At 42.0% G+C, this 17,651-nt stretch overlaps 1 protein-coding gene across 2 annotated transcripts in view; it reads right to left on the bottom strand.

Moving 5' to 3' along the window:
* The window catches only part of NPSR1 (neuropeptide S receptor 1), a 181,035-nt gene extending 163,668 nt beyond the window's left edge, over window positions 1-17,367 (bottom strand). For both annotated transcript variants that reach the window (XM_045089510.1, XM_045089511.1), the window contains exon 1: window positions 17,221-17,367. In XM_045089510.1, the coding sequence (XP_044945445.1) occupies window positions 17,221-17,367 (147 nt within the window). The remainder of the gene's footprint in view (window positions 1-17,220) is intronic.
* Window positions 17,368-17,651: the final 284 nt, after the last annotated feature.

Genomic DNA, 17,651 nt, shown 5'->3' with positions numbered 1-17,651 from the left:
GTCCCTTCTACGCAGAAGCTAAAAAAACCAGGACAGGGTTCACCCTTTTCTGTCTGTCTCTCTGACTGTCTTCTAGTCCTGATACTAAGGCAGCCTTAATATCAGCCTATGCCCCTGAGGGACTACAATAAGCAGAGGCCCCTTGTTAACTTATAATAAACACATGGCATGACAGGAAATAAATATTGTACTTTCAACTTTCTGATAATAGCTGGTTATTTGTTACCATGACATGATTTAGGTTAACCTGAGTAATAAAGGAGTAAATAAAATAATTGATGGAGAAGACAAAGTGCTTAGCAGTTAGCATTTAATAGATTATTCTAGGTTTTTGGGGGGACGTAGTTTCTGTATTCTTGAATACCTTTTGCATTTTTATACAACCTAAGTAGAAAACAAAACAAAACCAAAAATGTATATATATATATATATATCTCCTCAAAAGGAACGAAGTACATTGGAAATAAAATCAAATTTATCCTCAGTTGAAAGAGTATCTTCTATTTGCATAGATTGCTATGTGTTGCCAAGGGCAATAGTCCACAATGTTAGATGAAAGGAAGGAAACTTGCATTTGGGCCCTAACAATATTCCATTTCATTTTTTTATTAAATTATGAGTTGTGAATAATGGTCCTTGTGCAAAGACTTCGGTTCAATATCTGTACGTGAATGGAATTCTAAGTGCCTTAGGGAGATCCCTGATCAGATGCGGAGCGTGGAACATTGGAGATGCAGCCTTGGGTGAATCAGGGCTCCAGCCCACAGAGGAGCTGGGCAAATGCCTTTGGGAGCTGGAAGAAGAGGAATTAAGGGGAATCCTCTTCCTCCTTGCTGCTGCTTCTTCAAGGAACCCTCGCACTCCTCTAGACCCTGTGATCTTCACTTTCTCTACTCAGGGAGCTCTGGAGAGTAGGGGTTTGTTGAAGTTAAGCAAAATCCTCTTTAAAATGCAAACAGCGTTGGAAGTTTAAGGGGGCCGAAGGAAGAGACACCCCAGGGGAAGAATTCCTTCACTCTGAAAGGCTTTTATGTGGATACTTGGAATCTACTTGTTGAGGAAAAAATGTTTTTAGATAGAAGGAGGACTAGGGAAAAGAGGGAGAAAAAATTTTTTTTAAAGCAGAGCATGCAAGGTCCATGATGAATGCCTGGGGAGGCAGGGATGAGAGCAGGAAGAGAAGACAGCAAAGGGAAAGAAGTAGCTCTTAAGAGTGTGGGACCGGGCTCTTGTTTGTGTCAAGGTTATGCTTCCTTCTTATTCCTCTCCAACCACCTATTTCTATCTTGGAAGAACTGTCTCTTTCCTTCCAAAAATAGAACAGAAATGGGGGAGGAATCTCTGGAAGTTTCTGCTTTACTTTACTGTGGCAAAGGGAGAATAATCTGGGTGGGCAGAGAGTGTGGGAGGGTGGAGAATCTGGGTGGGTAGAGAATCTGGGGGGTGGTGGTGGAGAATCTGGGAGAGAGGAGAATCTGGGAGAGAAGAGAGTGCGTAGGTGGGTGGAGAATTTGGGAGAGTGGCAAGTTGGAGAGTAGAGAGTGTGACAGGGGACAACCTGGGGGAATGGAGTATTTGGAAGAGTGGAGAATCTGGGAAAGTGGAGAGTGAGAAAGAGTGGAGAATCTGGGTGGATGGAGAATCTGGGTGGGTAGAGTGTTGGAGACTGGAAAATCTGGGTGGAGAATCTGGATAGCAGAGAACTGGGGAGAATGGAGAATCTGGGTGAGTGGAGAACCTTGGGTGAGTGGAGAATCTGGGAGGGTGGAGAGTGGGTGAGTGGAGAATGTGAGAGAGTGGAGAATCTGGGAGTGTGGATAGTGGAAGAATGGAGAGTGTGGGTTGGGGGAGAATCTGGGAGAGTGGACAGTGTGAGGGAAGGAGAATCTGGGTGGTAGAGAGTCTGGGAGGCTGGTCTTCAGGAGGAAATCCATCAGCCCTCACTCACTGTTCACTTACTGTCAGCTTGAGGGGACGCTGACAGGAGATTCATGAGTAGAATTCCTCCACGACTACCTTCTTCTTTTCTTCCCCCAAATCCATTTTCCACGTGAGAACTCGCTCCTTCCTTACCTCATTTCTAGGCTCCCCGGGCAGAGCTGCCTGAGGCCAGAGCAGGCATGTGAGGGGTTCAGAACTGCACAATATGGAATTGGTTTTAGGTTCCAGAGCCCATGCCTCACACTTTCCTCGGTTGTCTTTAAGTGTCAAGAATCACATCCTTTTACTTCAGGAAGAACAATGGAAAATCCTCCTATTGAGTCATTATGAGAAAGTGACCTAATGTTTTGGGTAGTTTTTTAATCTAATATTTTTAAAGTGTTTTTAGCTTTTTTCATAAAATTACCTAGGTACTGTTATTATTTGAAATGTGGAGAATCATTTGGAAAAATTGAAGGTTTTTTTTCTTTGGGAAAAAAGGAGAGATTTTTCTTACTCAGAAACATATAATCCAGTCTGAATCAATGTTTATAAAACTCTATTCAGGGCCTCTTTAATAGCAGGATGAGAAACCTGAGCATAGCCAGCCCTGCACCACCCAAATGTAGAATAAAAGAAAATGAAATGTCTATTTATTTATTTATTTATTTATTTTTAAAAGATTTTATTTATTTATTTGTAAGAGAGAGAGAGAGTGAGAGCGAGCACAGGCAGACAGAGTGGAAGGCAGAGTCAGAGGGAGAAGCAGGCTCCCTGCGGAGCAAGGAGCCCGATGTGGGACTCGATCCCAGGATGCTGGGATCATGACCTGAGCTGAAGGCAGCTGCTTAACCAATTGAGCCACCCAGGCGTCCCTGAAATGTTTATTTGATTTTCTGTGGCGCACTTTTAAGGCCTTGGCTTCAGAAGTCTAAACATGTGATTTTTGCACCTTTAAAAAAAAATCTACTAGGAAAGTGTTCAGCTCAAAAATAAAAGAAAACCCACTTAACAGGGGCTTAAACAAATAATGAGTGTTTTTGGTTTTGTTTTTCATATAAGAAGAAATCTGAAGGTAGGTGGCTGCTGTCTTTGACTTATCTAATTTGCCCTGGGATTTCTCTTGTGGTCACAAAGTGGCTGCTGCAGCTCCATGCACTGTGCCAGGATTCAAGGCAGACTGAAGGGGAAAATAAAATGCCAGCCATATCTTTCTCCTTTTACTAGACAAGGAGAAATTTTATCAGAAATCTCACAGGCTTCCAATTAAGTTTCCCAAACTGATCTACTATGAACTGCAGGGGAGACTAGGGCAGGGAGTATTTAGCTGGGGAAGTGAGAGGGGGTTGAGATCAGCTATGGGGTCAACCAAACAGCACTGCCCATTCAGCATCTGTTCATCTTCATCTCCTCCAGGCACATCCAATGCCTCCTTTCCCATCTGTTGATGTTCTCCAAAATTTGGAAGCAACGTCTTCATTCCTCAGCTCTATTAGCTATATATTGTTAAGATTCATGCTAAATGGCTAATGGTTGATGTCTACTTGTAAAGTAGAATAAAGAGAAACCTAGGGAAACATTCATAGAGCTGTGCCCTGAACTCTTTGTCAATATTTATGCTTATCTAAGTCCATAGTAGGGTCTATTCACTCTTCAAGACTCTCTGAGGGTCTAATCAAGGCTAGCATGGTTGTTGGCACTGGAGACACAATGGTGAAACCAGGTGGAGTTCTGGTCCTCGTGAAGCATAGTTTCTAGACACTATGAGACAGAGAGACAAGGCACAGATGTGTCCTATGATGTCATACAAGTCAAAGAAGATGACATTTGAGCAAACACCCCGTGTGACACGGGGCCTCCATCTTTCCGTCCATTTTGATCCATATTTGCTCCTTTTGGAGGCTCATCCATCTTGAACCCTTGATTCGGTAGTAATCTTCTAAATCCATATCCCATTTCAGGTGCTCCTGGGGCTTCAGCTCTACGTCCATTATGCTGTCACTTGGAGATTTATGATTTTTAAATGAAACACATTTTGTTGAAAATTAAATTCACAATATAAATGTCTAGATAATGAATTTTTTATTAAGGTATAATTTTTACAGAAGAAAACTCAGCCTTTTAGTGTACAGTTCTGTGAGTTTTGACAAATGTAACCATCATTACACTGGAGATCTAGAACAGTTCCATCATACACAAAGACTCCCCCGTGCGCTTTGTAGTCAGGTACTGGTCCACCCCCAGCCCATGGCAACCACTGATTTGTTTTCTGTCCTTAGAGTTTTATCTTCACAACGATGTCACATAAATGAAATCATGACAGTATGTAGCATTTTGAGTTTGATTTCCTTTCACTTAGCATAATGTTTTTGACGTGCCTCATGCTGCCTTGTGTATCTCTAAGTTTATTCCTTGTTATTACTAGGGGATGTTCCATTGAATGGGTGTATTACAGCTTGCTTCTCCATTCTCCACCTGCAGGATGATTGGGTTGTTTCTGCTTTTTGGCATTTTCAAATGAAAGCAGTCTCACTATTGATATATAGGCTCTTGTGTAGAAGTACATTTTACTTCCCTTGGGTAAATAAATGCCCAGGAGTAGGAGTTGGGGGTTGTACAATAAATGTATGTTTAACTTTATAAGAAAAGGGCAAAATGTTTTCCAAAATGTCTACCATTTTGCCATCAGGAATGTAGGATGCTTCTAATTGCTTCCCATTATTGACAGTGCTTGACACAGTCAGTATATTTTTATTTTAGCCCTTCTAATAAGTGTGTGGTGGTATTTCATTGTAGTTTTATTCTGTATTTCCCTGATGACTAAGGAGGCTGAACATCTTTTCATGTCCTTATTTATCATCTATGTATTTTCTTTGGTGGGATGTCTGTTCAAAATTTAGCTACATTTTATTTTATTTTAACCTGCTTGAGAGAGAGACAGAGAGAGAGAGAAGAGAGAGAGAGAGAGAGAAACTGTGTGAGGAGGGGTGTGGGAGAGGCAGCCAGAGAGAGTCCTAGGGTTGGAGCCCAATATGGGGCTCTATCTCAGGACCTGAGATCATGACCTGAGCCAAAATCAAGAGTCGAAGGCTTAACCAACTGAAGCACCCAGGCACCCCTAAAACTTTTCCTACTTTTTAAAAATCAAGGGTTTTTTTTTCTGCTTTTTGAGCTTTAGAAAATTTTTATATGCTCTGGATAAAATTACCTATTAGATCTGTATATATTTTATAGATATTTATTCCTAGTATGCAATTAGCCTTTTAAAAAAAAATCTCTTAATAACATCTTTTAAATTATAGAAGTTCTTAATTAGGGGCTCCAGGGTGGCTCAGTGGGTTGGGCCTCTGCTTTCGGCTCAAGTCATGATCTCAGGGTCCTGGAATCGAGCCCCGTGTTGGGCTCTCTGCTCAGCGGGGAGCCTGCTTACCCTTGACTCTCTGCCTGCCTCTCTGCCTACTTGAGATCTCTCTCTCTCTGTGTCAAATAAATAAATAAAATCTTAAAAAAAAAACAAAAGAAGTTATTAATTACAAAATAGCCCAATTTATCAAATTTTTCTTTAATGGATTGTATTTTAGTTTTGTATGTAAGAAATCTTTGCCTAATCCAAGCTCACAAAAGTTTTCTCCTAGATTTTCTTTAAGGCGTTTTATTTTAGGTTTTACACTTAGGTATATGATCCACTTGGGGTTAAGTTTTATAGGGTATAATGTTTGGGTAGGGGTTCACTTCTTACATGTAGCTATCTATTTGTTCCAGCACTATTTTTGCTTCCTTCGTTCAATTTCTGTTTTACCTTTGTCAAAAATTAATTGACTATATATGTGTGGGCCTGTTTCTTTTCCATTTCTGTATGTTTAGCATTCCCTCAATACCTTACTGTAACATTACAGTAAATCTGTAAGTCAGGTAACATGAATGAGTACTCTGACTTTATTCTTTTTCAGAATTGTTATGGCTATTCAATTTCCTTTGCCTTTTCATCTCATGTCATCTCTGCCTTCTCTGCCTAAGTTAACCCTCTCTGATTCCCTGAAACCTGCATGTGATCTGACACATGAGCTTTCTTTCCACTCTCAGACAAGACAATCCTTGCCTGAGCACCAACACCTCTCCTTCAGGCATCAGAACTGACTCTCCTTTTCCAGGGTCCCCTCCCTGCAACCCTGCAGCCTGATCAACCTCTCTAAAATCAGTTTTCACTGTTAACATTTTTGTTAATGAAACTTTAAAGATCTTCTTGCCTATAAGAAAAAAAATCCATATTGTTTAGTCTAATGATTCCCTTGGGTCTTTTTTTTTTTTTTAGCCTAACTCTATTTTTTTTTTAAAGATTTTATTTATTTATTTGAGAGAGATCGATAGTGAACATGTGCATGAGTGTGGGAGGGGCAGACGGATGCTTGCTCCGTCTCAGGATTATAACCTGAGTCCAAACCAAGAGTCAGACACATAACCAACTGAGCCACCCAGGCACCTTTCTTCCCTTTTCTAAGTGACTATATCCTTTTCCGTTATAATTATTGACTAAATGTCTGGTTTCCCATTAAACAGAGCCGTCTAAAGTCAAGGTACCTCTTTCTTCCATCTCTGATCCCGCAGTGCCTAAGGTAATACCTGGTCAAGCCAATCTGTGATTCTCAACGTGATAGGGTAAAAGGGTGCATAACATATGGGGAGGGAAAGAATATAATTTAAAAAATTGTATTCTGCATTATTATAATTACACCTTTTACTTATTCTTAGACATGATATTTGTATTTTAAAATTTAAATTGAATGAGAAATATTTTTGTTTACCTATAGGTATTAAGAATTGAAAAGGCTGAAGCCACTTTAGTAATATTTTTGAATTAAAGCTTTAGTTTTCCAGCCCATCCAGACAGTGATGCATCCTTCTTGGTTTCCTAGTACCTAGTATAAGGTCTTCTCCTGAGAAGCAGCTATAGTCTCACTGTTCACAGGACAGACACATTTTCTGCGTGCAGTGTCCAGAGGCAGCAGACAGGAATCGTGTGGTTGCTTGACTGACATTCTAGTAGACAAGGCTGAATCATTCAGCCCATTGCATTAGGTTCTATTGTCCACAGATGGTGCCCTTTGCCCTCTGTATCTTACAGAAGATCTCTCTAGCTGACCTTCTATAATCAGGTGTCAGAACACATAAAAGGAGTGCAGGTACATGAATGTTAACATTGTGCCCTTTCCTAATACCTGCCTGATGTCTTGGGGTTCAGAGGTGAATGGTTTCCAGGCCTCAGATATGGACCAGAACTAGCTGCCTAGAAAGGAGTATCACCAGACCTTGGCTGTTGTTTGCTTCAGGTCTAAAGATCTCTTTACACACCCTCCCCTGCTCTATGGCCTTGCTGTGGTGTTAGGAATTCCCCCAAATTATAGTACCTTTAAAATTCAATCCCAATGGCTTGTAGAATAAGGATTAAGATTCCATCCACTCAGGGCGCTTGGGGGGCTCAGTGGGTTAAAGCCTCTGCCTTCAGCTCAGGTCATGATCCCAGAGTCTTGGGATTGAGCCCTGCATTGGGCTCTCAGCTCAGCAGGAAGCCTGCTTCCTCTTCTCTCTCTCTCTGCCTGCCTCTTTGCCTACTTGTGATCTCTGTCTGTCAAATAAATAAATAAAATCTTAAAAAAAAAAAAAAGATTCCATCCACTCGAATATGTTCACATTAATTTACTGAGACCTTAGGAATAAACTTATGACACAGATATGCTTGATATGCTCGTTCATTAAACAAAATATTTTTTGACCCTTTATCAGAGTTTGGACTCTGTGTCAGACACTATGCTAGGGAATTGGGATCTAGAGTTACCTTTCCATGATTGAAGTTGACTGTGTGTGTGTGTCTCTGTGTGTGTGTTCATGTGTGTATGTTATATAACACATTGGGGTCATGAACATATTTAGGCCAGGCTGAAGACTTTGGGTTTCAGCCTGTAGAAGGTGAAAATCAAGCCAAGCTTTAAAGCAGTACACTATGTTCCCCACACTGGGGATGTTCATTCAGTGAAGCTACATTTCCCATGCTCATCACCTAATTCATTCTTGCCAATGGAATCGAGTCAAGTCATATATCAGTTCAAGCCAAAGCAGATAAGACAAGGCCAACGCCTGCTCCTTTTGAAACCATTTTGTTCTAGAAAGCAGAGTTACAAGTTGACCTTCTTGCAACTGGGATGTGTGAGAGAAATATACTTCTGATATGTAAAACCACCAATATTCAGAGTTTAGTTTTTACTGCTGTGGAACACACCCTATCCTGACTAAAATCAGTGGTAGAATCTTATTTCTTTTTTCTTCTTTCTATTTCATTAGGAAGTTCACACCTTTAACTTTTCTCAGATTTCATGTTCACATCTGGTTAAAATATATGATATTTTAAACCCTCCTAGAGGGTCAAATGAAATCATGTGAAATTATGCTATTGACTATAAAGTGCTGACAAGTGTAAGAGATCTATCATTTTTAGGCAGTCAGCAATATTGCCTAAATTAGGAGGAAAAAAAAAAAAGAACACTGATGATTCCTTCTTAATGATTTCATCATGAGTGTGCATGCTTTTGCTATCTTGTGGCCCAGATTTTTTCGCCCCAGTAGAAGCCCATCCTTTCTTCCACTGGATAGGGCATAATTTCCTATCATTGTAAATAGCCCTTCTTGCAGTGGGTCATCAAGCTTGCATAGATAAAAATTAGACATTATATCAATATGATAAAGTAAGAAATGGAATCTTCTTTAAATATCTTACTCTACAGGGGCGCCTGGGTGGCTCAGTGGGTTAAGCCTCTGCCTTCGGCTCAGGTCATGATCTCAGGGTTCTGGGATCGAGCCCCGCATCGGGCTCTCTGCTCGGCAGGGAGCCTGCTTCTCCCTCTCTCTCTCTGCCTGCCTCCCTGCCTACTTGTGATCCCTGTCTGTCAAATAAATAAATAAAATCTTAAAAAAAAAAAATATCTTACTCTACAGTTTTCATGGTCTAATTGAAAGAAAAGAAACAGCTTGATTCACCACCACCATGTGAGGACTTAATGTATATTAAAACTGTCCCAAAGAGCTTCAAATGCAGCGATGTCTTTTAGAATATTCAGAAGTATGGATAATGGTGGTTCCTCATCTTTCAAAGAGTGAAACAATTAGTTCCTGGGGATCTAACAACTAATGATTATTGAACACTGTAGACCAATCGCCATTCTTAAAGATGTCACAAGAATTCCTTCACTTAACTTGTCACAACAATGCTCAAAAGGACATTTAATTATTAGTATTATTTCTTGGACATGGAAACCATGGCAGAGGTAGAAGGGAATTGCTCAAAGTCACAGAGTTAGGTAGTGTGGCCCTGGGAGCTGACCCCAACAATCTGGCTATAGATGCCATACCTCACTAAAATGATGGGGAAGATCTGAGGGTCTGAGTTTACCTAGTAATGACCAAGCTGTTTCTGCTAGCAGGTGGACTGAGAGGTCCAGAGAAAAGCTAAGTTCAGTTATGGAACAATGATCTGACATGTCTTTTCTTTCTTTTTAAACATTTTTTCCATTTTATTTTATTTTATTTCTTTTTAGTGTTTCAAAATTCATTGTTTATGCACCATACCCAGTGCTCCATGCAATACATGCTCTCATAATACCCACCACCAGGCTCACTCAACCATCCCACTCCCTCTCCCTCCAAAGCCCTCAGTTTGTTTCTCAGAGTCCACAGTCTATCATGGTTTGTCTCCCCCTCTGACTTCCCCCAACTCACTTCTCTCCATCTCCCAATGTCCTCCATGTTATTCTTTATGCTCCATAAGTAAATGAAACCATATGATAATTGACTCTTTGTGCTTGACTTATTTCACTCAGCATAATCTCTTCCAGTTCTGTCCATGTTGATACAAAAGTTGGGTATTCATGCTCACAGATCGGAAGAATAAACATTATTAAAATGTTTATTGCCTAGAGAAATCTATGCTTTCAGTGCTGACCCGATCAAAATTCCATCAGCATTTTTCAAAGAGCTGGAACAAACAATCCTAAAATTTGTATGGAACCAGAAGAGACCTCAAATTGCTAAAGAAATGTTGAAAAAGAAAAACAAAACTGGAGGCATCACGTTGCCTGATTTCAAGCTTCACTACAAAGCTGTGATCACCAAGACAGCATGGTACTAGCACAAAAACAGACACATAGATGAGTGGAACAGAGTAGAGAGCCCAAATATGGACCCTCAACTCTATGGTCAAACAATCTTTGACAAAGCAAGAAAAAATATCCAGTGGAAAAAAGACAGTCTCTTTAATTAATGGTTCTGGGAAAATTGGACAGTTATGTGTAGAAGAATGAAACTTGACCATTCTCTTACACCATACACAACGATAAAACTCGAAATGGATAAAAGACCTCAATGTGAGGCAGGAATGTCAAAATCCTAAAGAACATAGGCAGTAACTTCTCCGACATTGGCCACAGCAACTTCTTTCAAGACATGTCTTCAAAGGCAAAGGAAACAAAAGCAAAAATGAATTTGGGGGACTTTATCAAGATCAAAAGCTTCTGCACAGTAAAGGAAACAGTCAACAAAACAAAGAGGCAATCCACGGAATGGGAGAAGATATTTGCAAATGACACTATAGACAAAGGGCTAATATCCAACATCTATAAAGAATTCCTCAAATTCAACACACACAAAACAGATAATCACATCAAAAAATGGGCAGAAGACATGAACAGACACTTCTCCAAAGAAGACATACAATGGCTAACAGACACATCAAAAAATGTTCATCATCATTAGCCATCAGGGAGATTCAAATTAAAACCTCATTGAGATACCACCTTACATCAGTTAGAATGGCCAAAATTAACAAGGACAGGAAACAACAAGCATTGGAGAGGACGTGGAGAAAGGGGAACCCCCTTACACTGTTGGTGGGAATATAAGTTGGTGCAGCCACTTTGGAAAACAGTGTGGAGATTCCTTAAGAAATTAAAAATATAGTTACCCTAAGACCCTGCAATTCCACTACTGGGTATTTACCCCAAAGATACAGATGTAGTGAAAAGAAGTACCATATATATCCCAATGTTCATAGCAACAATGGCCACATCACCAACTGTGGAAAGAGCTGAGATGCCCTTCAATAGACAAATGAATAAGGAAGATGTGGTCCATATACACTATGGAGTATTATGCCTCCATCAGAAAGGATGAATACCCAACTTTTGTATCAACATGGACGGGACTGGAAGAGATTATGCTGAGTGAAATAAGTCAAGCAGAGAAAGTCAATTATCATATGGTTTTGCTTATTTGTGGAGCGTAAGGAATGACACAGAGGACATGGGGAGAAGGAGAGAAGAAGGGAGTTGGGGGGAAATGGAAGGGGAGATAAACCATGAGAGACTGTGGACTCTGAGGAACTAACTGAGGGTTTTGGAGAGGAGGGGGGAGGGGGGATGGGTGATCCTGGTGCTGGGTATTAAGGAGGGCATGTATTACATGGAGCACTGGGTGTGGTGCATAAACAATGAATTCTGGGATACTGAAAAGAAAAAAAAAAAAAAAAGGAAGGCTGCGAGGAGGGTATCTTAAGAGCCTTGAAAAGAAAGGGCTTTTTCCCTGGTAAGAGGAGTGTCTTTTGAGCAACCTGAGCAGAAAGCTTGGAATAATAAGTTTGGAAGAACACAGTGCAACCAGTTCCCCCTTGATAAAGAAAGGCCGAGGGAGCTGGCACAGAGGACGGTGCAGCAGTGGGACAGAAGGTGAGGAAGCCTAGACACTGATGAGAGGGTATTGTGTTGGCCCCTCCAAAGGCCTGCACCAAAAAAGGAAGAGAGAACACCCACTGAGTCTGAGAGCAGAGTATTAAAAGGGGACTTAAGTCCACTTACTGTGCAGGAAGGGGGGAATGGTAGTCCCTTGGGGGTTTCCCAGGCTATTGTGAGGTAGAAGTTTTACAGATATGATCTCCATGTGGGTAGAGAGAGGGGCAGAGACAACACCTGTTTCTCACAGCCCAGAGCTGGGAGGGAGGCAGTTGAACTTTTCATTCCCAGTAAGGACACAAAAATTTAGCCAGGATTGAGATAAGAAAAGAGGGGTGTGAACACCCGTGTGGCTGCAAGAAATTTGACAAAAGTACTCTGCCTCAGAAGGCAGTGTGGTCCTGACCTGAGCCAGAGGGGGATCCAGACAAGGGTCTGGAACAAGGATAACCACTTCTGAAGGCCAGACAACACTGTTCTGGCTGACACCAACTTGCCTGGGTATCTCCCCAAGTTGGACCCCCTGCCTTACCCCCCATCGCACACATGTGAATGCACAAGAGACACCATCCCTAGAGCTTAGATACCTTCCTTGAGTCAGAAAATGGGAAAACCCTTCATTGGCTGAAAAACTAACTCTGAGTTCACTTGGAATTAACTAAGATTATGTTTCCTGCCCTGAGATGTATTAGTAATGCAAAGAGAAATTTAGTTGAGCAAGTTTCCCTTTCTCAAAAACCAGCTCGAGAATTGACCGAGGTCCCTGTAGAGCCAACCAGCAACATCTGTGCCTTTCTCAATGACACAAAGTAAAATTGGACATGATAGAACTTACCCAGTGAGGGAGTGGAAAGTGGAGTGCTAGGTCTGCACAGCAGGAACAGGTAGTAAATAACAGACCTTTAATAATTATTTAACCAAGCAAAACTAGTAGTCATTTCCTTATGAACAACCACATATTCAACCGCATGAATGTACTAAAAATGAACATACTTAGTGAAACTCCCCAGAAGGCATAAACAAAGGCATGATGTGAATGCTAGGTCCTTTTGTAATGGGCAGGAGATAACATGAGGAGGCCAGGGACTCAGGGCTCCTGGATTCCGGGAAGGGCATCACTGACACTATCCTGGGGTCCAAGACAGGAAAGAGACAAACAGGCCCATAAAAGGTGGGCTGGAAAGAGAGGAGAGTTCAGAAAAGTGGGCAAAGAGGAACTGAAATGACAGTCGCTGGAGGTGAAAATATTGGTACTCAGTAAGTAGATCAAGTTGTTAGAAATGAGTTGTCAACCAAAATATACCGAAAACAAGCAGGCTACATAAGCTTTTTCAATTGAGCTCTTGCTAAAGCCTCCCTGTGAGATAAGTGGGACAGGAATCCAACAAGAATTTGCTTTTGTTATATTAAAGGATGAAAGGTGTGTTAAGAAAATGAACAGACAGTAGGCAGGAGGCTGCACTAACAAAGGGAAAAAACTGTCTTATCACCCTCAAGCACTTAGAAGCAACCATTTACATATAAACAATAGTTAGGCTAATCGCATATCATTTGTAGCTTCCCACTGAAGGAGATTCAATAAAAGATCGTCATTAGGTAATATTTAGCAATCTTGGTTCAAGTTTCTTCCCTCACCTGAGAGTAATAAAAATGAGTTCATTTGCATTATTTTATAATTTCACCAATTTACTAATTCAGACAGGGTTCTCTCCTAGTTACTTTGAATTAATTTTCTCATCATTAAGAATTAGAGATACAGGGGCGCCTGGGTGGCTCAGTGGGTTAAAGCCTCTGCCTTCGGCTCAGGTCATGATCCCAGGGTCCTGGGATCGAGCCCCGCATCAGGCTTTCTGCTCAGCAGGGAGCCTGCTTCCTCCTCTCTCTCTGCCTGCCTCTCTGCCTCCTTGTGATCTCTGTCTGTCAATAAATAAATAAAATCTTTTAAAAAAAAAAGAATTAGAGATACAGGATACACTGCTAGCACATTCACGGGCAAAATGAAAGGCTAAAATTAAGTTTCACCTTTGTCTTCCACTTGGGCAGGTTTGTAGTCACATCCTCTCTTCACTTTCTGATTAGCCAGGTCCCAGCCTCCTTGGGAATTTTCTGGTAGAATTTGGTGCTGGGGCTAGGAATTGAGGAAGTGAACTGGATCGGAAATTGAAATTGGAAACTATGAAGGAAACCAGGGATTGAGCTGGGAACTTTGAAACCCAGAACCACATAGGTTCGATCACGTGAAACTCACAATAGAAGAAGGGGGTGGTGAACTCACTGCTGACCTTCCTGCCTATATCCGAGGACATATTTAGATAGCAGAGTAGGTCAGAGCAGTGGGAAGTGGGGACTAGAAATTGGGGGTGGAAATGGGAGGAGGAAAAGGCACTAAGCCTGTCGAAGAGAAAGTTAACCAGATCCAGACAGGGATGTCTTGTCTCCTGCCAAGAGAGCTTTGGGGTTCAGAAGAGAACCCAAGTGCTACGTAGGAAACACCTATTAGTTCTTGCTATTAGTTCTGCCACTTTATCAGAAACCCAGGCATGCAGACTGCACAAGACCACTGACAGTAGTAAGGCTACAACATGGTGGGTACGGATTCCCAGGGCTAAATCAGGTACTAGGTACTAGTCTACGGCACCACAACTAATTCTATACCCCACCCACTGGACCCATAACTTACTTTTGTCGCATTGGCTTTGAAATGGGATAAGGATGATTTGAATGTTCATGCCGAGAAGGACCTTGCCTGGCAAGTACAGTGGGTGGAGAGACAGGCAGGGGCTACCCTGTGGAGTCATGGTTAACAAGAGCCCCACCTCTGTTACTGAGAAAGCAAGATTTCTGCGAAAACATGGGCAGTTGATAGCAACAGAGCACCACACTTCATTAATGTAGTAAATGCTTATTGAGTATGCCCAGCATGGTGCTGGTTTCTGGAGCGAATAGGAAACAAAAATCACTCGAGGAGCTTAATGGCTATTTTACATCTCCCGGACACATATTGAAATAGCAGTTGAAGACAGCTGGATTAAGTGACAAGAAGGCAGGTGCACTCAAAGGAGAGGTGAGTCAAGGGGGGCTTCATGGAGAAGCAATTCAAGAGAAGACTTCAGAGGCGGTGGAATTTAGACCAACGCAGATGTGGGTGCAAGGCAATTCCAGCTGGAAAGGTGCAGCATTGTGTGTAAGAAAGAAATGCGACATGTCACAGAAGTCATTTTGAAAGATTCCTAGCATCAAGAAAGCCCAAAGCAAATGAGACGTTAGGCTATTGTTCTTGCTATTAGTTCTGCTACTTTTACTGCTGATACCATTTTTATTTTTATGATATTTTTACTGCTTTTGGTAAAGAACGGGGATTAAAAGGACACGTTTGGGACATAGTAAAGAGCAGTTTGGACTTTCTTCTTGAGTGGTATGTGCAATAAAAGGCTCACTATGAACAAGAGTTTGTATCAGAGTTGTTTCTGGACCCATAGTATAACAGAACTGCCCTTTTCCAAGAGCACCATGGGAAAAAGTTACCCTGAAACCTTTTTTCTTTTTAAAGATTTTATTTATTTACTTGACAGAGAGAGATCACAAGTAGGCAGACAGGGGAGGGGGGAAGTAGGCTCCCTACTGAACGGGGAGCCCGATGTAGGGCTCGATCCCAGAACCCTGAGATCATGACCTGAGCCGAAGGCAGAGGCTTTAACCCACTGAGCCACCCAGGCATCCTCTACCCTGAAACTTTTAAGCTCAGTGCCCACAAACAGCATGGACCACCTTGTAACTACAAATCAGTGTGTTTTAGTAATGATTGTGTGGGCCAAAAAATGAAATAGAACATCCTAAGCTCCTGGACAAACAATCCCTCCCTTTTATCTTCTTTTCTTGTCCAATGGTCCAGTTGTTTGAGGGCAAACATGAATAGGAATGAGATTTTAAAAATGATGTGATTTCCTTTAGTGCCTAGAGATGATGATGCTAGGACAGCGTGTAAACACTAGTAGAGAACCAGCCAGGATCTGTTTTTCTGAACACTCAAAATACCCTTAGGAGCTGTATTCAAAAAAGGGCAAATCAGATTTCAGCGGAGAGTGATTATTGCCTGAGTCTCAGAACAGCTGCCTTCCTGCTAATCAGTATCCCTTTGCAATGGCCATTCTCTCTTCGTTCTGGTTGCTATCTGGTTTTATAACTATCAAGACACTGCAGAGGTAGGGTCCCTGAGAAGGAATGGTGTGTTTCCTGGGTGCACAAAGCCTGCTTCTCCAAGACAGACTCTCTGGATCTGTGAGCTGATTCCATAGAGACGATGTACTCAGTCAAAGGTAAATGGCAACAAACTCTGATTTCAGTGTCTATTTTCTGTTGCGGAGTTGGGCAGCGGGGCTGTGTGTGTGCATGCGTTAGGGGGTAGTTCTGAGGGGCTGGGTCCCGTAGAGCCAGCCTAAGTGACTTGTTTGGGCTTTGCTCTGCTATTTTGTCTCTTGGCTTTTGTGGAAGGCTAGGCTGCCTCCCAGGATTGCTCCCCACTGAAAGTTTCATTTTGAGTGTTTGCAAAGAAGCAAAGCTCCAGGAGAGAGATAGATGTTATAGTAATTCTACTTTGCGGAGTAAAAACCAAATCACTTCAAGAACACCCAGAGGATCAAACAAACAAACAAACATGGCTAGAATTTTTCTTGAAATATTTTCCTTTCTGGTATAAAAGACCAGTTTGAGACCTGGGAATTATTGCCACGACTTCAGGCACCTCCAGGCAGCATGTGAAATATCCTGACATGTCTGCATTCTGATGCAAGAGGCAGAGAACTTGTTTTCCAGATGCCTGGCTTGTTTCTGACTATACAGTCTTATAGAAGAGGAAACAGTATTAACCTAATAAGGATCATTTCGCAGTGTGGCCTCTGAATGCTTTGAAGGTGAAATTCACCAAAGTCTGATTTACTTATCTGTTCCAGGAGACAACTTGTTGCAAACTCTGGCACCACAAACTACAGTCACAGAATCTATTACTCCCTGATGTTCAAAGCCAGGATCAAAAAACAAGTGTGGTCTTTCCTTCCTTACTGCTATGTTTCTCCTTGAGCCAGGCATTGTCCTGGAGGATGGGGGCTCTCCACACTTCTGATGTTCCTAGCAAAACACTCACAGCAATAATCCTTAGAAGAAACAGACAACATTTCAAGCACTACTATAGAATTAATTAGAAGTGCTTATACCTAAGGGAATGGGGGGGGGCGGATATTCCACTCTACAGTCTCTTGGTTAACATAAATGCTATTCAAGATTCACACATTTTCAGCAGCAGAACAAAAAGACCAGTATTCATAAGAAACTACAGTTTAGGTCCTTGCACAGTATGAAAAACTCCTTGATTTAGCTAATCAGGTTTTTTTTCCTTTTTCTTTTACTCTTTTAGTTAAAGAAAAACAAACCATACCCGTTCACGGTATTGGCAACCATAGTTTAACTGGGTCTCTTAAATTCTACTTGTCTCATTATTGAAAATCCTTTTCAGAGTGGAAAGCAGGGAACGTACCTTAAAGGAGTAGTAGAAGGAGCCCCACTCCTCGGCTTCCACCACTTCCGTGAAAGTTACCGTTTCAGTGCAGAAAACTGGGGAAGCATCTAGGGTCTGCGTGGTCCCGCTGGAGTCCGGGATGCCCTCTGTGAGGTTGGCTGTCATGGCTCAGGTGAACTTGAGCCTGGCTGTCCCGGTGCCTGCAGCCCAGGAAGGGTCCAGCAGCCTCTGAGCGCCGGACAGCAGCTACAGCTCTGCACCTGCTCTGCCTCCCAAGGCTTCTGGTGGAAGTTCAGCTAAGCAGAGGCATGGAGCCCTCCCGGAGCCCACCTCCTGAGGAGCTCTGCCTGAAGCCTGCGAGGATCCACGTGCTGCTCTCTGCTCAGCAGTTACGATCCAATAGCCGGCACAGCCTCCTCACCCCACGGTCCCGCTCAGGGTGGGGACCT

This window comes from Mustela putorius, unplaced genomic scaffold (assembly GCF_011764305.1).
Source record: "Mustela putorius furo isolate JIRA1106 unplaced genomic scaffold, ASM1176430v1.1 tig00003845_pilon_pilon_pilon, whole genome shotgun sequence".
NCBI classification, from domain to species: Eukaryota; Metazoa; Chordata; class Mammalia; order Carnivora; family Mustelidae; genus Mustela; species Mustela putorius.
Note: the sequence above shows the minus strand (reverse complement) of the source record. Positions and strands in the feature narration are given on the sequence as shown.